At 37.6% G+C, this 25,692-nt stretch overlaps 1 protein-coding gene across 4 annotated transcripts in view; it reads left to right on the top strand.

The window, feature by feature from the left end:
• Positions 1-25,014, top strand: part of CDK17 (cyclin dependent kinase 17) — a 90,324-nt gene extending 65,310 nt beyond the window's left edge. For all 4 annotated transcript variants that reach the window (XM_038154792.1, XM_038154794.1, XM_038154793.1 and 1 more), the window contains 13 exons: positions 6,872-6,997; positions 10,911-10,967; positions 12,910-13,024; positions 13,562-13,656; positions 14,306-14,368; positions 17,069-17,192; positions 18,182-18,302; positions 18,711-18,808; positions 19,077-19,182; positions 19,957-19,999; positions 20,869-20,959; positions 21,190-21,267; positions 21,690-25,014. In XM_038154792.1, coding sequence (XP_038010720.1) covers positions 6,872-6,997; positions 10,911-10,967; positions 12,910-13,024; positions 13,562-13,656; positions 14,306-14,368; positions 17,069-17,192; positions 18,182-18,302; positions 18,711-18,808; positions 19,077-19,182; positions 19,957-19,999; positions 20,869-20,959; positions 21,190-21,267; positions 21,690-21,727 — 1,155 coding nt within the window. In that variant the 3' untranslated portion in view covers positions 21,728-25,014. The remainder of the gene's footprint in view (positions 1-6,871; positions 6,998-10,910; positions 10,968-12,909; positions 13,025-13,561; positions 13,657-14,305; positions 14,369-17,068; positions 17,193-18,181; positions 18,303-18,710; positions 18,809-19,076; positions 19,183-19,956; positions 20,000-20,868; positions 20,960-21,189; positions 21,268-21,689) is intronic.
• Positions 25,015-25,692: the final 678 nt, after the last annotated feature.

The following is a 25,692-nucleotide window of genomic DNA, read 5'->3' as shown; positions in this document are numbered from 1 at the left end:
AAGGTGAATTAACGAAATCCATAAGTTTTTTTTGTTATGGTACCCGGTTTAAAGTGGAAAATGTTAACAGTGCTCTTTCCACAAATAAAAATAGGTTTATTTTTTTGACAGGGTTGAAGAGGAGTGAAAATTACCTCTTGGTCAGGAATGAGACTTCCTGAAAAGTGTCACAATGTGACACTATGCAGTATTAAATAAGTCAAGTCAGGCAATTATAAAAGGGAATAGCTGGTAAGTTTATATTATGGAAATAGGAGAAAAGGATAGGTAGCTAAGGAGAAGGTTGACAGAGGTGAAAAACAGAATGTGGTAACAAAATTCTAGTATTAAAGCCTTGTGAATGATTTACTATGGGTGGCAAGTGAAGAAGCTGATGTTTGCAATAGTATTTTAGGCTATCCAGAAGAGGACCAGAGGTAATGAAATTTAAAAAGTTAGGATTTTTGGAATTCACTTATATGTGTGAAAAACAGGCCAAGTTTGGGGGCAAGGTTGTATTTTGTTTGTTTGTTTGTTTGTTTTTCATTTAGAGGACAGGTTTGTTTACATAAAATGTCAAATTCCTCAGCTCATAGAACCTGCAGAATTTAAATTGGAATCCCTACCTCCTTTTCTTGTGCCCAAGTGTAAGTAGTCAGTGGTAGACAGAACTTCCACCTCAAGTTACAGCAACACAGTTGGATGTTAGCCAGATGAAAGAAAAGGCTGCACAAAGTGTAGCTCTTCTCAGAGCATTTGCTGTAGCTGGCATTAGAAATAGATGACAAAGATAAACACAAGTTAGGTAGTTTATCTCCACAGAAAACAAAGTGGTGTTATTGTCACAAGTGCTTACATGCTTATCTGCCATGAAGCAGAGTAGGACAAATGTGAAACTCATTTCAGACAAATTATAAAAATAAATGCATTTGTCTGACAGTAATACCAGTAGTAAAGCAAAACTGAGAATAAGCATTTCATATGAGGGTAGAAAATATGTTTTTAAGTTGTGGAAGGAGGAGGAAAATGCCACAAGCATTCCAGTTCCCCTAACAAATCAAATGATGGCTGAATATGTTCTCCAGAGTATAATCTGGAACTGGATCAAAAAATAGCTCATTGAATAACATACAGTTAACCATAGGCATTTGATCATTTAGACTACCACATATATTGAATACTGATATATATTTTGTTGCAAGTTGATCCTAAAGCTAAGTGTAAAAAAATTAACTAGAAAATGTGATGAATTGACAAAAGCTTTTTCATAAATTAGACCTGATTTGGAAAAAATAAATCTTAAGTGAAATACAAGAAAATAATAACATTTCAGTTCTCTAAAAGATTATTTGTTTTACCTGAAATACTTTGTTGCCCCTAAAAGCTAAGGTTTTACATTGCAGTAAAACCTTGCTTCTTAAGAGTTATAAGGAATGTACTCAGATTCTTTGTCTTTGAGTTGAGGGTCTGTGTACACCATCTACAGATCTGTTATTTTTAAAAAAGGATATATAAAATAACATAGGGAGTTGCTCTAATTTAATACCTTCAAAAATTTAGAAGATTTATGGAGGGATGCAAAATCAGTGTTAAAAAAGGCATTTAACTTTGTAGTGTTGACAGTCTCAAAGAGCATAGGGAAAATTCAGTCCTGACATTAATTTTACATGTTTCCTTATGACTTCTTTAAATGGCATTGTAGCAAGTTATTTTATACCTTGGTTTAAGTTTTTTAGTTTTTTCTTTTCTATGGGAAGTGCTAACAGGCCATTATATTCAGTTGGTCATTGAAATTAGTGTGAACAAAATCCTCTGTCCAGAAAGTCTCTCATTGCTTCACAGAATTCCACAAAGATTTAAGACAATTAGAAATTCTTCACAATCTGTTTCCTACTTTTGCCGGCCCTCCAGCCTGGTGTCACACCAAAAGAGCAGCAAGCCATGTGGTTCAGAAGAGCAGGTTTTGCTGCTAGTGAAGCAGCCATAGCAGGGTTGCAGTGGGATGGCTGTAGGAGCAGCAGAGGGAGCAGAGATGGTGATTGCATGGAACGGGCAGGTCCATGGTCCTTCCTGCACCAGGCCAGACTTGCCCTAAAGGCTGCTTAGCACCAGCAGGGAAACAGATTGATTCCCCTGGGCTTGACAGCTGACCCAGCTGGCCAAAGGGCTATTCTGTGCCATCTGGCCTGGCACTCAGCAATAAAAGCTGGAGCAGGAGAGAGGAAGGAGGACATTTGTGGCTATGGCATTTGTCTTCCACTTCTTGAGGCACGTGCATGCTGAAGCCCAGCTTCCCGAGAGGCCACTGGACACCTGCGTGCTGAGAGGAAGCTATGAATCAGTTCTTTTTCCCATTCTGCTAGGGCGTGCAGCTTTTGCTTTCCCTGTTAAACTGCTGTTACCTACACCCACAAGTCTCCTTGCCATCCTTCAGTATTCTCTGCATTTTGTGGGAGCAGAAGGTGAGCGCTCCACTCGGTGAAGACTTGACTGTTCACCAGGGTCAGCCCATAGTGGGAGAGCCAAGTGTCCTGCTGCCATCAGATGACCAGGCTGCCCAAGTGTCAGCAGATTGCCTGGTCTTAAGCAGTTAAGGCTCAAAATTGGTAGGTGTGTGGTAGGTTCTTGCTTTTCTTTTAACATTATCTCAGTTAAATTAACTGGGTTTTTCAACTGTGTCAGACTGATGAAATTTTAGTTTCCAGTTTTTCTATTTAGCCACTAGGAAACGTTCTGCTTATTCCTCTCATGCACATCTAATGAATCCCCTTTCATGTTACTGTAGAGCATTTAATTATAATTGCTTGCTTTTCCCAAGAGGTGGTTGCTTCAATTATTGCAAAAAACTGGGAGAAATTAAGGTGGTACAGACATAATAATTTCCTTATTTCAGGTATTTGGGTTTGTAGTCTAAATTACTTTCTTCCATTTTGTCTATTTTAGGGAGTTAGGTAAAGGAAAATTGTAATACAAAGATGACTTATTATATGTAATTCTATAATCTTTCAAATATTGGTGTTGTAAAAGGTTTCTGGCTGGTAGATAGCAATTTTAATGTATGGTTTTCAAAAGGAAGTATTGGCTTGGTTGACATTCTAACATAGCCAAATAAGCATGAGTTTTGGAAGTATTGTAGCGTAAATAGTTAGGAAGAAAAATCTATAAACTACCTACTGCAGTTTCCATGAAATCATTATAGTTTTGTCACAGAAAAGAACCTTTCTTCAGCTCAAGAAAGTTAAGGAGAATAGATACTATTTTGATTTTTTTATAACATGGCAAAAATTTAGGCTTTCAGCACTTAATCGTCTTTTTTTTTTTTTTTCTGAGGGGAGAAAAAGAGCAATTGCTGTCATGTATTTTCTACTACCTTACAAATGAAGGCAAAGAAATGTTAATAACATCAGGTATTCGAATTCCAAAAAAAAGTCTCCTTTTCTCTTCAGGCTGGGGTGTGTTGATCAGGGTTTTTTTAAAGAAAGACATTGCAGGGGATGGAGATGAGGGTTACTGTTTTATGTAAAAGTGGATTACTGTTTTTGGGGAGGTTACTCAAATTGGAACAGATTTTAGCCTTTGCAGCAGTAAGTACTTAGACTCAGACTGTGCTACCTACTGTGGAGCACCAAATGGAAGCGTACAGCTGAAGGTCTTGGTTTATAACTGAGGATGTCACATGAATCTCTGAAGTAAAGTCACGAGGCCAGTTGCAAAAATGGCATAGGCAGAGGTTTTGAGAGTGAAAGAATAGGAATTCTGTAATAGAATTACATCTACCTTGCATTATCATATTTTCTGTGTCTGAAATATTTTTATCTTGTTTCTATGATAGCTGGGCTTCAAAGTAAGGGATTCTTTGTACCTGGGTAGAATCTTAGACTCGCTTTGTTTCCCTTGCCCTCCATGTGAAAAGGTGTGTGTTCAGTGCACAGTGCACACTTAATGGCATCGTTTTCAAATAGCCATTGCAGCTCTAAAGGCTGCCTTTGCTTCCTTCCTATATACCCATCAACTCTGTATGCTTGGGAATGCTTCTTGGAGGCTGCGGAGGTGGGTTTGAAGCACCACTTCAGCTGTGCCAGCCATGAGTGCTGTGAGGGGAGAGAGCATGCATATGGAGAACTTTGGGGTACAGTCAGGTCAGTATTTCTTGAGGCCTTTGAGTTGAGGTCCATAACTTCAGTATCCCTGTAAATATTTTCTGTTAAAATCCCAATAAACACACCTGTTAAACAAGCACTGTGGGACAATGAGAGCACTACAACAGGTTTCTGTGCCGCAAGAGTTAATTGGTAAGAGTAGAAAAAGGCTATTTTGTCACAGAGTTTATAGGATAGTGGTGGTATCTGTTGTGTTCAGGAACTTATATTGAAAAACTCAGCTCACTGTTCTTTACTTTTGTTCTTTTGGTATTTTTCAAATTGTTCTTGAGCCATCTGAAAAAAAGTAAAAAGCCACTATATTGGCCCAGTGCTGATGTGGGATTACATTAGGAAGGTGAGGTAGAGATTGATGCTGATCCTTTTCCTGTCATCCCTGTCTTGTTCCAGCAGTTTTGTGGTTTAACTCTGCAATGAAATGTCAAAGCTGCTTTCTTTACGTCAACATGGCATGCCTTCCTTTGTGCTCAACTGTTGTGAGCAGCTACCAGAATTTTCTGAAGAGTGCAGTAAATTATAGGTTGAATTGCTTTTTTTTCATGATCTGAAACCCTCTTCAGTGGGAGAGAGGCATTGGCAGAGCCTGGCAAAAAGAAGGAAAATACTGTAGTGGAAAATACTGTTTTACTCTAGGGAATACTTGCAGGTCCTGTTACAATTTGTTGGTTCTACCACTCTTCCAAAAACCACACAGGCAGTTTTACAATTGCCAGTGTTTTAAAAAATTTAAAATATGTAGGTTGAAAATGAGTTAAAAAACTAGAAAGTATGCCAAAACACAGCCATACCTTCTGTTTTCTTTTAATTTAGTTTCAAAATGTTGGTCAAAGCTGCCATCCTGTGAACAGCACTTTTTTGTTTAAAGACAGTTTAAAAATTGTGTAGTAGATAAAAAATTGACTCTGATTTTTCCAGTTGTGCGAAGAAGCTGATGTTGGGCAGCAAAGCAGAAGCTAACAGGCTTTGTGCTCTGTACCTAAGGAGGTGTGAGAAGCAAAAGGAGAACAGGAGGATCAGCTGCCAGAAATTAGAGCTCTGCTGGCCTCTATCCAAAAATTTCTGCCTGTATGGGGTGGCCATAGTGAATGGCATATGTAAATCATCCAGGGGGATCTATATTAGCAGTTTAGTCCTACGTGAGAGTCAACTCATTCCCAAATTACCTAGGTTTTTCAAAGTCTATCTCTTTAACTGATATTTTCTGCTTAGCTTTTGCTCCAGGTATGTGTACAGGTCATGTATATACACGGTTCAAATACAATCTCATCACTGGAAGCTTAGCAAGTTGTTCACCAAGATCTCAAGTCTTGAAAAGTCTGACGATCCAGTTCTTTGTCAGCCTAAGCCAATTTGGCTGCAGGCTTCCCGGGCTTGCCCTGCTGTGCCTCCCTTGCCCTGCGTTCAGGCTGTGAGCTTGTCTGACCTTACACTGAACCTGTTTGGAGCACAAAGCTGGCAGGAAACTATGCACTTTGCCTGAGAGTTTCTTGATTATTTAGCATGCTGAAATAGTTCAAAGCTGCAGCAGACATGAGTAGAAGCACATGGTCAAGCCTGAGGGGAACCGAACAGGGATGTAGCTGCCAACATTTGGGTTAGCTCAGGATGCCCAGCTGGAGGTGATAGGTAAGACAGAAGAGAGTAGCTTCAAGAAGGGTTTACTGCCCTCAGGTCAGTATTGATTAAATCTCAGGTCTACCAGCAGAAATAGAGTTGCGTCTTGTGCTGGAGAAAAGTGTGAAAACAGTGGTGCTTCCAGAGATGTCCTCAGCTTCAAGGTAGAATCTCTGGGGGTGGATTGTGCACTTTGATGTTGAGCATGACTTTCTTTACTTGAATAAACTACCTACACTGAAAAACAGTTCCTGCTGTTTCAGAAATGACTTCCCATTTTTTGTGAGTCTGGCTGTGATGTCCTTTTATCTCGTGAGATGGCGACTGGCCATTTTGAGACAATATTTAATATTTTTGTTTCTTGGCATGTTTGAGATTGAAGCCAAACTGAAAATAAAAACAGTAAGAAGGTGCAGAAACAAATATTCTTTCCCCCCTCCCATTTGGTAAAAAATGAAGTGATTTTGTTTCCCTCTTGTCTTAGAAATTATGTATGTTGCTGTTGGAAAAATTTACTCGGAAAAGCAGAATCTGATGCAGAGAAAATGGCTTTCATGTAATAGCATTTTCATTTTTGAAAGATCCTGTAGTAAAGTTACAAATAAAAGAAATGTAGTAATGTTTGTAATAGTTGGCTCTAATAATGATGTGGTTCTGTTTTGTGAGACTGGAAAAAATAGACTAAGTTTGTAGCTTTTTGTAGTCGAGAGAAAGAGAGGGTGATATATTTTGAATTATGGAAATCTCTTCTTATACTAAAGTAACTGCTGTATGAAAAGAAATGTATCCACAAGTCTCTGAATTCTCAGTTTCTGGTATTCCAGGTCTCTATAAGGATTCGAGTAAACTCAATACATTTACCCACAATGTAGTTATTTGCATTTTAATATTTCATTCGTCTTGTCAGAGTAGCAAGTTTGCACAGGTTTTTTAACCTGTTGTATAAGCAAGTTGAGGTATTTTAAGAGAAGAATATGCTTTTAAAACCATTTTTGTGAGATTATTTTTCATTGTATAAATATTTCAGTTTTATATAGTAACACTGCAGATGTTAGAAGATGTTTTAGGAAATTCTGAATTCTACTTGTCCCTTCTCTTTTTCACATTATTTGCTGCAGGATTTGAACAAGCGCTTGTCGCTGCCCGCTGACATCAGGATACCCGATGGCTACCTGGAGAAGCTGCAGATTAACAGCCCGCCCTTTGACCAGCCAATGAGTCGGCGTTCTCGTCGAGCATCCCTAGTAAGTGTGATGCTCCTGCCTTTCTAACCAGCCTCTCAGGTCTTCAGAATCCATTGAACACACAGGCCAGTATTCTGTGGCTGTATTTCAGCTTCATTTCCACTTGGAGTTTTTATTCCTGAACATCAGCATGTAATTGTCAAAATCCAATTAAGAACTTCACACTTTGTTTCATTTTTCTTCTGCTAACTTGGTGCTCTCGTATTTCTCAGTGAAGGTCTTGACCTTTGGAAATCAGTGGCTAAACTAAACTCCTGAAGTCCATGCTTAAATCCCTCTGCTTTTTAGAGCTGGGATGATCTGTTTGAGCAAATAGGCCACACAGTCTTAGGTCAAGGCTGGGTCCCCTCGTGATTTAGTAGGAAGGCCCTAAAGCAGCATCATATGAAGGCAAGTCCTCCTCACTGCTCTTTTTGTATTTGGTAACAATTTTTTTCTCGAATGGCTGCGGAGACAACAGTGGGTGTTTTGTGGGTTGTTTTTGGGGTGTTCTTTTCTTTTCTTTTTTAAAGCACATGTTATTTCCTAAAGGAATGAAGGAATAAATTTCCATTTACCTTTTTGGATTATTGGTTACTTTAAAAAATAAGTATCTTTCCTTAGAGATGACAGAATGAGTATCCCTATTCTATAATTAGAGTATAAGTTTTAGAAAACTTGGATATTTCTACATATAAATCCCTTTGTACATGCACATCCCTGGAATAATAAAAAAACAATTTTGTTTTATTTTTTAAAAAATTGATATTATTCAGTCATAGTTTCAGCTATCAATGTTCTTTAGTGTTGAGGTCTTAAGGAATTGCTAGACTGTTACTGACGTCCTGAGTAAATTCATTGGTGAGAAATTTGTCACAGAGAAATTCTGAATAGGTTTATGAAGTACACATTGTTGTTTTCTTGATTTAATTACTTATTTACTGAAAAATAAATAGGAAAGTACAAATAGTAAAATAGGTTTATTGAGTGTAAAATATCTTTATTTTATTCATTATGAATAAGGTCTATAACAAAGCATTGTTTGAGTATTTTTACCCTGAAAGAAAAAAATTATTGTACTGGACTGATAAAGCTCTGATCTGCGAGCCATATTTTGCAAAAACATTATTAAAAAATTATTTAGGTGAATCTCTGGAAGTAATGATGTGTCAGGCTTAAATACTTGTGCCAGAATTTCGTAGCTCATTCACCACTTAGTTGCTGCTGTAGCATGGAACTGAGGAGCACATTTCCCCAAACCTCTCTTCAGATGCTGGCAAAATACCTTTTCAGTAGAACCTTGCCAGTGGAGAGGATCTGGAGGAATTTTTCCTGTAAATCTGAGTTCCCTTGCTCATTTAACGGTGACCCCTGAGAGCATTTGAGGTTCTCTCCTCTTTACCTCTAAGACTGACAGAAAAACAGTGCCCTCTAATGAATGAGGTGTGTGCTTGGAATCAGCTTCCCATCACAAGGTTGTTTTGTTTTGCCTTTTAAAATGCTTTCATTTTTAAAGGGCTTTAAAGTCCAAAATGAAACCTGCCAGCACTGCTGTGGAATGCAGGTATGCGTTTGCTATGATTTCAACCTAAGTTTTCAAAGAAAGAAAGCCAAGGACTCACTGTTCATAAATTGTTACTGCCTGCTAGCAGACTTTTACTTACAATAGATGAGTATTGTGCTCTGCTTCAAAAGCATGTCTCTTTTCAAGACTTAATAGGGATCAAAGGGAAAAGGCTATCAAAAGTACCAGGTGAGGACTTGTTATACTTTAGGTTTGGTGTTTTTCTTTGAAATACAAGCAAAAAATGAGTTTTTACAGTAATTGCATTTTGTGTGTATATAAGTACAGTATTATATGCCCAGTCATTAGAAGTAAAAGGCCATAAATACTGTGCATCAGTGTTTCTGTGTAAGGCAAGATAGATGCAAGATTTTCTGCATATTGCAGAAAAAGGTAAACCAGTTCAAAAATTATTTTGAACTAAAAATGAAATTGATCTTAGTTTGAGGAATTTAAAACTTATTTTTTCTTAGGAGTGACAGGGAACCAAGATGTGATCAAAAATTTAAACAACATTTTAAAGCGGATCTTGAAGAATACCTGTCTGTATGTAGGAAATACTGTATGATTTTTTTTTTTTTTTGTATTAAACAGATACCAAGTTTATGAGTCTTAATGAAAAATACTGAGGTTTCTCAGAAATCTGGCTTTTAAATTCCGGACTGTCTGGTGGTAGCAAGACCAATGGCTATGAGTTCTTCTTTAGTTTCTCCAATAAACTAAGCAGCCTGTCTTTTTAATTCTAATACCATCTAATACTCACTTCGAGATATGTTTGTTTAACTAGGTCAAAACGTACTTTGGAAACATAATATTTATTTTGCTAACATTGCACCTATATCAGTGGTATGTTTAATATCTCTCTGGAGCTACAAGGGTAGCAAGTATCAACTTTGCTTGTATTTTGAGATAAAGGGTTTGTCTTTGACAAGCTCTGAAATGCGTGTGATGCTGAAGTCTCCTAATTCAGTTCTAAAACATTTCAGTTCTAACATTAGTTTAATAAAGCAGAATTGCTCTTAATGTTAATGTAATTATACACCCATTTTTTCCCCTAGATATATGAAATATTTTTGCAGACCTTACCCTTAGTTCAGATGTATTTTCATACATGTGTTCTGAAAACTAAGTAGTAATCAAATTTTTCTTTCCTTCATATTAATATTGTTGTCAAATCTTAATACAGTCAACAGTATTTATGTTACCTGGTGTTACCGTGAAATTATAGAAAATTTTAAAATCCCTCAGATTTTTAGGAGCAAATCAGTGTGTGACATGTGGATCTAGGTGCTGAAGACAGCTTAGGGTCAAAGGATTGTTCCTTGGAAATAAACAGCCAGTGAAGGGCTATGTTTGGAAATGAAAGGAGGGAATGGTGCTGGGGAGGAAACTTGGCTCTTTTACTGCAGCGTGTTCAGTTGTCAATAAAGCATGGCCCTGTGAAGCCTATAAATTTGGGGGTTTGACAGGGTACAGGCCAAATGTGTTCTGTAAATTGCTTCAAGAACTCACATTTACATGTTTAGCTTTAGCATTCAGGAGCAATTGTTTCAGCACTGCAGGAGCAATAGGAAGCTTTGGTGTAATTCACAGTGGTCTTAGCAGAAAATAATTGTAAGAGATAACCGTGTTATATGAGAGTAGCAGTGGATTTGAACAGGAAAAGAGTAATGATGTTACAGTGTTCAGAGGTAAATGTGTTACATAGGCAGGCACACCCTTCTGGCTTGCATTGAAGAGCTGAGTTGGTGACAAAAAAAGAGAAGATGAATAAATAGATCCAAGTAAAATACACAAAGGTTTGGAGTTAAGAGATATGAATTGCGAACTGCTGAGACAAAGCTGAAGCTTGCTGAGTAACGATGATTAGGGATTTTATTGCTAAAGTTTCAGTCCAAAAGGCATTGAGAATTCAGAATGGAAGAGGAAACTTGGAGCTATGATCTTGAACATAGCAGACAAATAAGATTACTTTGAAAAAAGCAACAGCATATGGTTATGCTGAGCTAGAGAAAGGATGAACTAGTTTGAGATTACTTCCATGCTTTAAGCTATACCAACCTCAGTAGCAGTAATCAGATCAGAAGAGTGGAGAAAACCTGAGTAGGATGTAGGTTAAAGTGACGTTTTTGTCTAAGTGTAACTCAGCTCACAATCCCTCCAGGATACACAGTAGACTGGCCACCAGGCTGAGCACTGGGCTTGGATGCGTTTATATCAAAATGTGCTAATTTGTTTTTAAAATACCAGAGTTGTGCAGTCAAGTATTGTCAGGTAATTTTCTGTAATGAGGTTTAGCTTGTTCATTAAATGATGTACAAATGAAGTGTTTGGTTTTAGTGATCAATTTGCCATTTCTTTTCATTGCAGTCAGAAATTGGATTTGGAAAAATGGAAACCTATATCAAGTTAGAAAAGCTTGGAGAGGTACGTATAGCTTTCTTTTGGAATGATGACAATGTCCTATGTAGAATTTTGTGTAAGTTTAACTTAAATTTTCCATATCCCTGAAAATACCTGTTGAATTTACTTTTTCAGTAAACCAAACATATTCAGCATGTGTAACAATGTCACAACTACACAAAGTCTGTGCATAAATAAGAAGCAAAACAAACCCAAAAACAAAGCCGGAAAACTATCAGAGCTGGGGAAGAGCAAAACTACATTAACAAATATGCTGTGACCTTCTGGCTTTTTTTTTTCAGATAGACAGAATAATCCTGTTGATGGTAACACTGTGTTTTTGATGAAAACACTAAGTGTGGTCCTCTTGCCATGACTTAGGTGAACATTCATGATGGATTAGAGACCAGTGCTTGGAATATGCAGGCAATAGCTGTGTGCATGTTGTGGTTAAGAAGCCTTCATGCCTGAGCTGGGCAGCCAGCCAGGTGCTGCCAAGGGAAGTACATAACACTTGGAGGGGGCAGCAGCTTTCCCCCTCCAGTCAGCCTCTGACTTCCAGAGAAACAGTTCCATTCAGGAGGGGCCAAGTGCCATTCTTGTACGATTTAATTGAGGTTGACCAATGGAATTGAAAATGGACAAGGAGCACTGAAATGGGATGTAGTGACCATTGCAGAAAGAAAGCAGGAGTGGTCAGCATGTCTGTGAATATTGCAGTCAGTCCAACATTTAAAATATTTTAACTTCCTGTTATCAAATCTGAGCCTGCCTGATGCAACTTGAAGCCTATTCCTGTTGTCCTATCATTTCTTACCTGGGAGAAGAGGCTGACGCCCACTTGGCTGTAACCTCATTTCAGGCATTTGTAGAGAGCAGTAAGATCCCCTGGAACTTCCTTTTGTTCAGGCTAAATGCCCCCAGCTCCCTCAGCTTTTTCTCATAGGATTTGTGCTCCAGACCCTTCACCAGCTCCATTACCCTTCCCTGGACACTCCAGCACCTCAGTGTCCTTCTTGCAGTGAGGGGTCCAGAACTGGTCACAGGATTCGTTCGAGGTGTCACCTCATAAGTACTGAGCACAGTCACTTCCCTGGCCCTGCTGGCCATACTGTTGTTGACACAGGCCAGGGTGCCATTGGCCTTTTTGACAACCGGGACACACACTGGCTCATGTTCAGCTGCTGTCAGCAAGCACCCCCAGATCTTTTTCTTCGGGTCATCTTCCCAGTCACTTCCCCAAGCCCATAGCACTGCATGGGGTTGTTAAAGTCTAGTTAAACCTCATGAAGTTGTCATCAGCCCATGGATCCAACCTGTCCAGATCCTCTGCAGTGTCTTACGGTACTGTAGTGATCTAGGGCAGTTTCTGTACCTTTGTTACTTTTTTGTGGCATTTGCGGGGATTAGTTTTGCCTACTGTATTGTCAGAATTTTTTGTCTTAATTTATTATGCCTCTAGAATTTTGTATCTCTTGCTGTCTAAAAATATATAATGAAGACAAGAGGCTATCCAAAGGAGTTACATTCTTGGAGTTTGTGGAAGAGTATGTCTGCAGTGTCTGCAGCCTTTGGAAACATAACTGCAGCATAGTGTAGAGATACCCGAGCTAGGTATCTGTAGTCAGATAGAGACTTTGAGGAGTGTAAACGATCCCAGCAGTGAACTTAGTGAATTTAATGCTACCTGATCTGACTTCTTTGGTAGCTCTGTGGTATTTAGGTTTCCATGTAATTTTCGGAGCTGTTAGGCATATACATCCCTTGTGGCTTCTGTGAGTTCAGTCCTGTTCTTAAAAGAATACTTCTCTACTTTTACATGTGTCAAAAGAATATAATGTAAAAACTATTCATATCCAAAATGAAATTGATGAGATCCTCTGACAGAAGTTAATATTTTCTTATTTAACTAATGTTCTGATAAAGGAACAACTTGTAAAAATTCCCTTCTTTTTCCATTTTATAGGGTACTTACGCCACAGTTTATAAGGGGAGAAGTAAATTGACAGAGAATCTGGTAGCTCTGAAAGAAATCCGCCTGGAACACGAAGAGGGAGCACCATGCACAGCCATAAGAGAAGGTGGTAACTTTCTTGTTTTAGTTCTTAGAATTTCAGCTTCTGGATTTCTTTTTGACCAAAGCAGCATCAGTACTTAAAAATGCATAGGCTACACTGGACATCAGTGAAATTGCTATTAGTATTGATGAGGAAAATTATAGTCCAGACATACTTAGAGTTTTGTTTCAGATTTATTTACTTTATTGTGATCTCAAATTGGATTGTGATTGTGATCTCAAATGCAGTATTATAAGTGGATGATTAAATACTTAATTAGACTGCTGTTAGTAACTTTCAGGAACTCAGAATACGTTTTACAGAATTACTTCCGTCTGAAATGTATAGTTTAAGAAATACAAGCTTGTTACTCAAGTTGTGTGTTTGTTGTTTTGATCAAATACCTTTTTTATTTACTTGACCTATATGAATTTTATGGTCTTAAAAATAGCTTTTTAATTAGAAAACCCCAGATAGCTTATATGGATGATCTTAACTAGAAATTGCATTTATTCCTCGTGTGTTTTGCACTTATTTTGTTCTTCCTATTCTCTCTTACAGTGTCATTATTAAAAGATCTGAAGCATGCAAATATTGTTACGTTACATGATATTGTGCACACAGACAAGTCTTTGACTCTTGTTTTTGAATACCTGGTAAGTGCTTAATTAGTGAGCTTTACATTTGATTTAGTGTTTCTAAGACACAGGGACACAACAAAATTCTGTACTTTTTTTTTTTTTAATACTAGGACTATTTGAGTTTTCTCCTGCATTTACACTCGTTCAGCTAAAAATGAGAACAGTCTGTTCAGTTCTTAAATGACTGTAAATTAGTAAATACTGTAGTGTTCATGTCAGAGTTTTATTAATAGCAGATACTGGTGGTCTGCCTGATCAAACTGTCTGCTTGTCTAAAATCATTACCTGTATAACATGGGAATCACACTGTGGTTCCAGTGATATTTTTCTGTTCCTATGATATTATTCTTTTGTGACATAACTGACTTTCCATGTAACTGGAGAATATAGCAGTTCTATAAAATACTCTGCCTTACATAGGTGGAGGAGAAGGCAATGGCAAGTAATGTTGCCTGAGAAAGTACAGCTTGCTGGAAAAAGGGTATTTCTGTCCTCTGGAAAACCATGGGTATTTGTGTCCAGGCTTTAGGGGGTTTTATCTTTTAGCATCTTCTGCAGAAATCTCTGGTTTTTTTGGTGAATCATTTCAGTTCCAATAGTAAGTAGTATTGATGTGATTTGTTGCACACAATTTTACTGAACCATGATGATGGTGTTTTGATAGGACAAGGACCTGAAGCAGTACATGGATGACTGTGGTAACATCATGAGTATGCACAATGTAAAGGTGAGTGTTTTTAGTGACAGTGGCCACCTTCCAGCTTTGTCCTAAGAATTTCAGAGAACTATAATCAGGAGCTAGATGGTTTAGTCTCTTTAAAAATAAAACAAAGAAACTTAACTTCCTTTTTGGCCTGACTTAGCTACATTTGATACATTTGATATCAGATGGTGTCTTTGTTTTAAGTGTTTAAAACATTGAAAAGAGATTATATAATCTCATGGGGTTTCATTCTCTTTGAAGTTACACATCTAAAACTTAAAAATTCCTAAAAATAATGCATTCATAACTCTTTTGACTTCTTGTCCTTCCATTATTTTATACTCATTTACTAAGTCTGTAGTTTGATGTATCCTCAGATTTATTTATGGACACTGAGGAAAATGTGGCCTCAATCATGAATGTGTTTTTGGGTGCCTCTGCCCACCACACAAGTAAGAAATCAAAAATATGTATGTAAGAATGAGTAATTTTCATCTTTCCATTACTTAGAAAATGGAAATAAAATTTTCCTTAGGGCATAATTTGCTCTTTCTTCTAGTTATGGTTGTGGCCAGGTCAAGGGACTCAGTCTCCAATCTGGCTTGCTGAAACTAAGGGTCAGGTGCTATTTCTCTTGTAAAAGACAGGCTTTTATTTGGAAACTGGCAGAACTCTTAGTGTTCTTTAGTACTTAGGGCTTTAGAAACAAGCTTCCAAACAGAGTACAGTACTGTCATGAAATGAGTGAAGTGATTTGGCACACAGGCTAGATATTGATTACTGTTTGGTGAGCTTTCCTTTTCATTCCATTGTCAATTACTGTAAGTATCTCCAGGGAAAGACATCTGCCCATAACCTGCTCTGTTGCTTCCTCTGAGAGTCTGCAAAGGGAAATTGTTCTGTTTGTTTCTACTCCAGAGAGACAACCAAAAGTCATAATTACGCTTGCGTTTTTAATTATCTTCAAGTTAATAAGCAGTGCTTTAAGCTTTAAAAAAAATAAGGGAAAGTTGTAAGTGGGAGCCTGACTCTTATTATAATAAGTGCAGTTAGTGAACAAGCCAGAATCTGCCTGTGGTAATCTGAGCTAAGCAGAGGAGTTGTTGTTCCTCATTTGCCTATGGTTTAAGCTATGCACAGAGAGGAAATTTATATGGTCAGTACCTTTGGCACTGGGAAACCAGAACAGCTGTGGTAGCTGTAGGTGCTTACCTTGTAACTGTGGGGGTTTGAGTCATCATTAACATTTGAAAGACCTCCCTGACATCACTTCCTCACATTCCTCGGCTAATTTTAGGGTTTTGTGCTTTGACAAAATGAAGGTGTTTGTGATCTCTGCAGGTGTTAGTGTTTTAACCAAAATTTTGAGCTAATACATGGCATCCTGTGCATTTCCAAAAGGATCTCTGCCAACATTGGTGAAGCTTCACAATTCCTGTGGAGTAATCTGCTTTGCATTCTTGACTAGTCCTTGCAGTCCCAGTGTACATTTGGGAGGGCCATGCACTTCTGTTGAAGTTGTGCTAATAAAGCTTGGAACTGACTATCCCTGCAACAGTATGGGCCTGAGTAGATGGAACAAGACTTGTTGCTTCTCATTCTGCTCTTCAGAAAGGAAAGCAAAGAGGAAGAAATTAATCCCAATTCCTATTTTTCTAGCACAGATGAATCCCATGTCAGCACACTGAGAACAGATGGATGTAACTACACCTGCTGTGTGTTTGTCCAGTTTATGAAAAAGAATTTGATGGTGTCACTGGGTGCAAAAATAAACTGATGTATCAGAATATGGTCATATAAAAACGTTCTAGTGTGTTTCCTCAGAGGTCCTGTTACATGATGAATTTGTCACATTGCTTTCTGTAATGCTTCATATTTTTTTCGTTGTACATTTGATTACCTGTGCTGACTGAGTACTGCTGTGTGGTGAATGCCAACAATAGCTACCCAAAAGTCCCATGTTTGACATCAGACCTTTATACATACAGAAACTGCAAAGTATTAGTCCTTGATGCAGTGATACATTAAACTTGCTTGGCTGCCCACTGCTAAACCTTTCTTTGTTCCATACTACTTTTATATCTATATATGTGCACCATTGATATGCATGACTGAAGTTATTTGCTTGGCTTGCTATTCCAGAGGATTAAAATAAACCTCTGTGTGTCAAGGTGAGGGGATGAATGTAAATACCAGAGGCAGTTGGGCTGCTTTAATAATCCTCATTTACCCATTTCTCCATCTTCCCTAAGCTTGTGAATCTGCGTGTATTTTTCCAGTAGCGTGCCAAGACATTCTTTACGTAGTTCAGCACAGTTGGATGGAAACGCTGCTGAGCTGCATTTCCAGAAGGGGCTCTGTGGCCAAAGGCAACTTGAGTATATAGTCAGAGACAGTTATCTTTGAAGACATTAGTGTGGGAAAGAGCAGTGGTAAATGCTCTTTAAAAATAAACAGCCCTGTGTTTCTCTTCAGTTAAACAGAACAAATTACTCTGAAAGACTGTTGTAAAGCATGACGTTGAGGCAGTGCATTAGTGTAAAATTATTTTAAATCTTTGAACAATAATGATGTCCAGAATTTGCTCATAAGGAAAGTAACTCACTTTTTAGAGAAGTAATTTTGTCCTGCTTACAGTACATAACTCTCGAGTGCCCAGCTAGTCATGCAATATATGTACATTACAATTTTTTGTCTAATTTATATAAATGTTGTCTTTTGTAGCTATTTTTATATCAGATTCTTCGTGGTTTGGCGTACTGTCATAGGAGAAAGGTGTTACATCGAGACTTGAAGCCGCAAAATCTGCTAATTAATGAGAAAGGAGAACTGAAGCTTGCAGACTTTGGTATGGCCTGAAATTACTCTGTAATAACTATTTTTTTCTCTCAGCAAAGGAAAATAATTCTTCCTTAAAAGGATAAATGAGTACATTGGGTCTGTAGTGAATTTGGGTGTTCTCAAATGGAAAATGAAAGTCAGCCTTTTACAGGGCGTAAGTAATCAGAGTAATACCTCTGTAGGTAACACTGTCACTCCATTTGCAATTTGAAAGTAGTCTTACAGCTTCCTGTGAAATTGATACTTAGTAAAATCCTTAAGGTGGAGCTCACCTTGCTTCTCCTACCACTCCACAAACACTCTAAAGCAGGGTAACCATAACAGGAGAGAGGAGAGGTTTGTTCATGGGCTAAATTGTCAGGTGTTTCACTATCACTGATACAGCAAATGCCTTGGGATTTACAGTAGAGCGGGGCATCCACATTTCCCTGTTACCCTCTATGTCTGGAAGATCCTTTGAAAGTTGTGCCCTGTGCCTCTGATTTTACCCCTTCTGTGTGAATGAAAGTTGCTCAGAAGATTGCATCTAACATGATAGGCCTGAATTTTATTGAAGATATTGCTTATAAATTGACAATGTTAGGATGGAAAACCCCTGCTGATGCAACACTAGTTTGGTCTCTTTCCACCATTTAGTTAATTGCTTGTTGCCTTCTGCCTTTTGCAATGTAATTTTCCAGAAACAGTGCAGAAGGTTTTCACAGCAGGGTGGTGTCATATCAATCTAATGCTATTTAATGAAATTTACGGGATTAGTCCAGTTTTTGATCTGTTTACATTTCTTCTGTGCTTAAAAATGCTGACTGTAAGATTGCCATAAATACTTAAATGCAATAGAAATCTCTTTATTAGGGCCTTAAATAACATTAAGAAATGGCAAGTATAATAATGATGGTATTTAGCAAGTATGATAAGGTCCTAAAAATAGTTTGTCAATTTCATACAAAAAGGATTTCAGCAAGCTGTACATGACTCTTCATCTCCCTTTTTATCAAGGATTAGCAAGAGCGAAGTCTGTTCCTACAAAGACTTATTCCAATGAAGTTGTCACATTATGGTACAGACCACCTGATGTTCTCCTTGGATCTTCAGAGTATTCAACTCAAATTGACATGTGGTTTGTATAGCTTTATCTAACTCAAATTTTTGTTCTGAGTCAAGTTGAAAAAATGTCAACTTTGCTGTTAAATAGTAACATTCAAATACATGGCCTTTGAATTTTTGTATTTAGGGAAAAAAGCAAGTCATCTTCTCCTAATGACAGGGTAATGTGGTATTTTACCATGAACTTTAATAAAAGTGATTAACTCAACATCTGAAGGAAGAGGATATAATATAGCTATGACACAGGTTTTGTTTGGTCTTTGACAGCTCTTCTGTTACTACAAATTTTTCTAAATATTTTAATAGTAGTGTGTGGCTAACAACCAATAATTTGTTTTAATTGAAGAGAAATCCCAGAAGCCTTTACAAGGTGAAATTAAAAGATTATTTCTGCTTTATCTTTTTCTGTGTCTTTATAAAGGGGCGTCGGATGCATATTTTTTGAAATGGCATCAGGAAGGCCTCTTTTTCCTGGTTCAACTGTTGAAGATGAACTGCACTTAATTTTCAGACTTCTTGGTAAATGGATACTTTTAGTAATGTTAGCATTAATGCCCCGTATTTGTATGAGAACTGTGCGTCTTTATCTTGGAACAGTAGTATATATTGCATTGTAATCAAGCTGACGAAAAATTATTCAGCTGACTGTACAGCTGAGTTTGCACAACATAGACTTATTGGATGTTTTTTTCCTTTCTCCTTTAAATTGCAGGATTAAATGCTTTTTTATGTCAAAGTTGTTTGTTTACATTTTGTAAGTTGAATTTGTTACTGCTCCTAAATGCAGGAACTCCATGTCAGGAAACATGGCCAGGCATTTCTTCCAGTGATGAATTTAGAAACTACAACTTTCCTAAGTATAAACCACAGCCTCTCATCAACCATGCACCAAGGTACTTTGTGTTTTATTAATAGAAAATGTGCATCCCTGTGGCTTTGCATATTCCTAAGTGGGAATGCATTTCTGAGTACAATCTGCCACTGAACAGTGTAAAACTGTTCATCAGTTGTGTTAGTGTGGACAGATGATAATGCAAAGCAGAACCTGGTACTGTGTGATTGCTTCCTCTGATATCATTCTAGATACCACAGCTCCTTAATGACCTGTGGAATGATAAACTCTGATTAATAATGTCTCCATAGCAGGAGAATTCACCCAGCATTTCCTAAAGAACACAAATTCACTTCTGGTTATATACTGGACTCAGGCCATTTGTTAAAATGGTTTCCTTGAGCACTTGTAATCATTTTAAAATCATAATGAGGAAGACGAAGGGTCTGTGCAGTATAAATAAACTTAATACCAAAGACATTCATTGCCTACCTTGAAGAAGATCTAACATTGTATCCCCCTAGTAAATGAGTGGTATTAATCTTAAAAGAAATAATTAAAAATATTTAAATAAGTGATTGAGGTCAGTCTAGTAAATGACAATCCAAACTAAGGATTTGTGTGTCCCCAGTGGTTTCCACATAGTCTTGTTCTGAGATATTAGGACTCATATTCATGTTAACATCAATAAATGTTGTTTAGGTGAAAGCATTTCCATGTTTAGATATAATTTTCAGGTTTGATATCATTTAATTAAGTCAGTTCCTCTGCAGTTTTACTTTTGTAAATACAATTCAATAACTGTTTTAACTTTTAAAAATATTTTTATTTTTAGGCTAGACACGGAAGGAATTGAATTGATAGCGAAGTTCCTTCAAGTAAGATGTGTTTTGTGGCTTTACTTTATAAAAGCGCCAGTCCCGAGTTCTAATATATTGTGTACAAAACGTATTAGAAGCTGAAGTATTTAGTTCTGTCTCAAAGTGGAATGTGTAGCTGAGTCTGTAGTGGATGACAGATGTGAGAAGAACTCTGTAGTGTGAGAATTAACAAACTGATGCTTGCTTTTTTTTTCCCCCCAGAACTGGTTTCTTCTCTTACTACGTTTTGAAAAATAGAATTATTCTATGTTAGCCCTGAATAAACTAAATCTCTTGTGAAATATGATATTAAACCTGAACTTTTAAATACAAATGCTAGATTTCTTTAATGATTAACTGAGCTTAGTACTAGAGAAGGAGTTAGTAAGGTGTAATATTACTCCTTGATGTTGCAACTGTATTCAAAAGCTGAAGTGGTATGTAGGTTTAATCTTTGAATCTGTATTAAAAATGACCTGGAAGTAAGATGGAAGGCCAACTTCTGCATCTTTGAGTAGATGCAGCACTGTAACTTATTTGTGTGCAGCTTTTTAAACATCTGCATCCTTGTGTAGAATTGCACAGATGCCAAGCAGGTGGTACCTAATCATTGTACCCTCTATAAATAAAGATTAGGTGTAGTTTTGACCTGTATCCATTTGCAAAAGTTATTTTTACTATTTTAGCAATCTTGTTACGTGTTGACAGTACTGATTTTCATAAACCATTAGATAGTCATGTGTGAAAAGAAAGTAATGAAAAACATTGTCCTAGTGAATTATGGGAAATGTTGAGCAAATAGACCTCTTTCTCCCTTTGATGAAATCACTTGATGCAAAGAGATTTTTAATGGAAACCAACACACTTGCATGTCTTTATATTAATAGTATGAATCAAAGAAGAGAATTTCAGCAGAAGAGGCCATGAAACATGCGTACTTCAGAAGTCTCGGAACAAGAATACACACTCTGCCTGAAAGTAAGAGGAGTAGTGAAGTAGCAGAGTATTGTTGAGATAGTGCATTAAAGCTAAGTACATTGTGTAAGGAAAAACCCTCTAATGTATTAAAGAAGTCTGATATCTAGTGGCTTAAATATTTGTGAATTGGAAATTTTTTTAATCTAAACTATATAATTAAGAATATAATTTTGGTCAATAAAACATAGTTTTACATTTGTATATGAATTAATTTTTTTGTTACATTCCAGGTGTTTCAATATTCAGTCTAAAAGAGATTCAATTGCAAAAAGACCCTGGCTTTCGAAATTCCACTTACCCAGAGACCGGTATGGAAAGCTTTCTATTTTCTCATGCTTGCTAAAAGAATGCTGTGCCAGAGGCATTTGGAATTGAAAAATGCTTTGTTAAATTGGTTTATGTGAATATACTGAAAAATAAAATCGAGAATGATTTACTGAGATTCCTGTCGAGACACATAAGCTGAGTGCACAGAAAGATGTGAGTTTTACTAGGGATGGGCAGAGACTGTGCAGGTGAGAACATTTGGGAGTTTCAAACCAGTAGTGTATGGGGGATAGAGGTGGTAAAGTGGAAAACCAATCCAGTGAGTGCACTTAAAAGAAAGATGCTGATGTTGATTGAAACACACAGGGTGTTGCCTTGAAGAAGGATGAAGATCTGGATAATAACGTAATACTCCATTGTGCAAATGCTTCAGTTTCTTACCATGGTCCGTGTTGTGTTGCAGGACATGGGAAGAACAGAAGGCAGAGCATGCTTTTCTAAAGGGGGCAGTGCAGAGTCAAGCCCAAGCCTATCCTGTCGATCAAGGACTCGGATCCAAAGGCAGTGCTTTCTGTTGGTGGACTTGGAATCGCAGTTTGTCTACACTGTCCTCTTAACAGTGGAGTCTTTTTATTTCCAACCTGCAAATTATGTTTTTATATTTGTTGTCACAGTGTGACAATTTTTTGTACAGTTGGTTTTAAGGTCTCCTCTGCCACTAGAGCCAGTAGGTTACAGCTGTTGATGTAACTGTAGCTGCAATTTTTGTGCAGGACTGAGAAACACAGTGCATTATTTATTGCGGAATCATTGCTGCTAAATAACTACTGTCTGTATAGTTAACACAACAGTTCCATGCCTGAAGAAGTTGCAATGGCTTTATAATATGTGAATGCATCTGTTTCTCTTGATAAAATGTTCTACTGCTGCGGGGTTTTTGTATTTCTTAAACTGCAGTGTTTCCTGGAATGTAAACATAGCTTTGCTTGGCTATAGGTGAGCCATCTTTAATGCTCTAAGTTCTTGGCACTTAATTCCTTATTTAACATTGGAAGTATGTGTTGAAATAGTTGAAAAATTATAATGCATATTATGTTTTTGAAAAGCACATGGTGTGAAGGTTGATTCAAACAAGTGAAAAGTAACTTTGATTTGCTCTCAGATCCTATGTTAGTCATTGATTAACTAGAGCATGGAGGCTGGACGTTTTGTCAGGCTTACTCCAGCATAACATATTTGCACATTGTTGTGCATATGGGGCCTGCAGAAACAATAACTTTTTTACCTTGTTTTTAACTTAGAAATACAAATAGAAAAAGGACAATTCATATATGTTGGACCCTGGCTTACTTTTCATTACAGAGGAACAGGGCAATTAATTACACAAACATGGGAAAAATGTCACACTTTTCCCACTTTGTTCCTCTCCCATTTGTGCATTATTCACTTGAAATCAACTGGAAAGATGCAAATTTGTACTTGAGAAGAACTCACTATGCTACAGAGCTTTTACAGTGGGAACTTAGAGAGTTTTTCAGATCTTAGATGTTACCTGTTTTCCAGAGATAGTATACTACTATGCTTATGCATCTCAGTGAGTATCATAAGTACACCCTTGGTGATGGTTACAGTATTTTTAAGCATTTGTGTTCACCTTTATGAACCTATTTGTTTAGTGCATCTTAAAGAGACTGTAAATCTTTATTGGTATATTTTGAAATGGTCATGTAAATCTTTGGCTGGTATATCATGAAAATAGTCATAGGTAACTTAATTTTTCCTGACATTCACTGTAAAACGTTCAGGGGTCCTACCATTTCTGTTCAGGAAATCTTGTAGTTTATTGTTATTTAACAGTATTAAGTGAATTTTTGTATATTTCATTTTAACTTTATTTGTGAATAGTGATTGTGGCATGTTTGGGGGTGTTTTATTAATATTTCATTGATACTAGTAAATTTGAATTGGGATTTTTTTTAAATTTTATTTTCTGGAAGAGAGAAATTCATGTGTAACGGTGACTATTGGACCACTACTGCTTTTCAGCATTTGTAAACCGGTTTTACGTTAAATCTTGTAGACCTAACAAACTGCTGTTATTTCTAACTGACCGACCTGTATTAATATTGTACTTTTGAAAGTATAAATATTATGTGGAATTCTTTGGTTTTGTTTTGAAATTTGTAATAACAAAAGCCCTGTGTTGTTAAAAATACAGACTAAGTGAACTTGCGGTTCTTGGGGCATTGTTGGCAGCATTTAGCAAGATCCTTGAGTTGTGGGAGCCCCCAGGGTCACCTTTGGCCGCTCCTTTGGTTCCCTCAGTGCAGAGGCAGGGGCAGTGGCAGTGACACGTCTCATCCGTGGCTGAGGAGGCTGCTCAGGACCCTCTCAGTAGCGCGGCCCGGTCTCACTGCTGGTGAGCCAGCCCTGCGTGTCACACAGCCTGGGAGCGTAACGTGAGGCTCGGACGCGCGCGGGGCTCCCCTGATCCCAGTGTGAGCGCTGCAGGTGTGGCAGAGGCACAGTTGGCACTGATGAAAAACCTTGTCCTGAAATAGTTGTTATATATATTTTTATAGTTGCTATGGATCTGATCTAGATTTTATACCGATGAACTTTGTAGGAAATACGTTGTAGACGTGACAGTGTTGAAGAAAGAGGTGTCAGGAAAACATCTTTTTTTACAGAAGTAGTGAAGATAGACTAAATGTTCACTGTGGATAAATGTGGGATTTAGCATTTCTAGAACAGTAATACTTCATAGGTCATAAAAGAACAAGAAATAATGTGACACTAATGAGTAAAGGACTTAAAGGTTTACCTGGTAAAATGAAGTGCATTAATAAACTTAGAAAGGGATCAGCCGCAGCTAACAAAATGATGTTCCATTTTAAGTAGGAATTCAGCTTTTTTGTTACAGATGAAAAGATCTTCCATAAAATTAAAGCAGTCTGTTTATAAAAAATTTTTTGTAAGGACCTACAAGTGAATCTGTGTTTTTCATTAGGAGGTAGCTTTAAAGAACATATTTAAGAAACTTGGCATCTGTTGTCAAGACAGTTTGGGGCTTTTTAAAATTGTTACTGAAATTCTTGCATCAGCAGAGACAGTTCTGTGGCAGTTGCCTGTTTGGGGCAGTAGTCAGCAAGTCTGAAGTTGCTGGGCGTCTCTGACATTCTTTCTATAGAATTCTATGTTCTGCCTCCTGTCTGGCAGAGTCAGGTACTACAGACTTGGTTTCACTGTCCCCAAAAACTGTAGGAGTGTTGGCCTTTTTGGGAGAAGGCCTCAAGTGTGTCAAAAACCAAGCAGAAAGTCGCTAAAAATTGATGACTTTCAGTGTTTGGTGTGACCACCTTTGCTTGGTGATGAGTGATCAGTTACTGAGAAATGGCCTGCATGTCGTGGCTGATTTTAGGTAGTTCTTTTTAGGAGATAACTGGTGTGTCCCACCTAGCCCAGGGTAGGGCTGGCAAGGTGTGGGTGCAGGTGTGTGTCAGAGTCAGGTGGGCTGGAAGCCAGGACAGAGGCAGTTGCTGGTGATGTAGTTGCATTCACTTGCAGGTGAAGGTTGAAGGGGAGAGAGGGTGGATGGAGGATGGGGATTGACAGGACAGGGTGGGAGATGGAAGGGGCAAACCAACAGCTCAGCAATGCTCTAGTGGAACATGCTTCTCAACATGGCTGTGTTATTTTTGTGCTGCTTTACCACAGCATTAAGTAGCCAGAGTGTATCCCTGAATTGGGCAATAAAAGTTAAAATAAACAATTATTAAAGAATCAACGTACTTTGTATTTGCAAATCATTTGAAAAACTGCAAGGTAGCATTCTTTGGGCTGCTTGCTTGTTGTTTGTGCATGAATTTTTCAGTGTAATAAAGGTACATTGTTTCTGTTCTGCAATGTTAAAATGGAATTAAGGTTAAGAATACATTCTGTTATTGAGGACAAAATATATGAAAGGTATGTTGTAAATATCCACAGGCTAAGTATTATAAACCCAGGAAATACTCGGAATTAAGGTCAGACTTTAAAGAAATCCAAACAAATCAGGGTATTGAAATACAGAGCTACAGCACATGATGACACTGAAGAGAAATCAGAACTTACCTTGTCTGTGACGTGACCATTTTGTCTGATGAGCAGAGTTGAAGTAATTCATGCACCTTGTTAGCACATTTCATTACCTTATTTACCTTGAGAAATTTTGGCTTTAAAACAAATGTAACATCTCTATGAAGTGCCTTAATTTTGGGAAGGAACTTGAATGCTTACTTTATGCAGTGTGGGGGTTTTTATATTTTCAGAGATCGGACTGTTAAAGATTTAATGCTCTAATTTGACCTTTGTGTACATCCATGTATGTCGCCAGTATCCGTGTCATACCAATTTAGGAGACTGGCAAGGTAACAAGTACAATTATGAAACATAAAGGAAGTATGTAGCAGTTGGAACATTGTAGG

Source organism: Motacilla alba, chromosome 1A (genome assembly GCF_015832195.1).
Source record: "Motacilla alba alba isolate MOTALB_02 chromosome 1A, Motacilla_alba_V1.0_pri, whole genome shotgun sequence".
NCBI lineage: Eukaryota > Metazoa > Chordata > Aves > Passeriformes > Motacillidae > Motacilla > Motacilla alba.
Note: the sequence above shows the minus strand (reverse complement) of the source record. Positions and strands in the feature narration are given on the sequence as shown.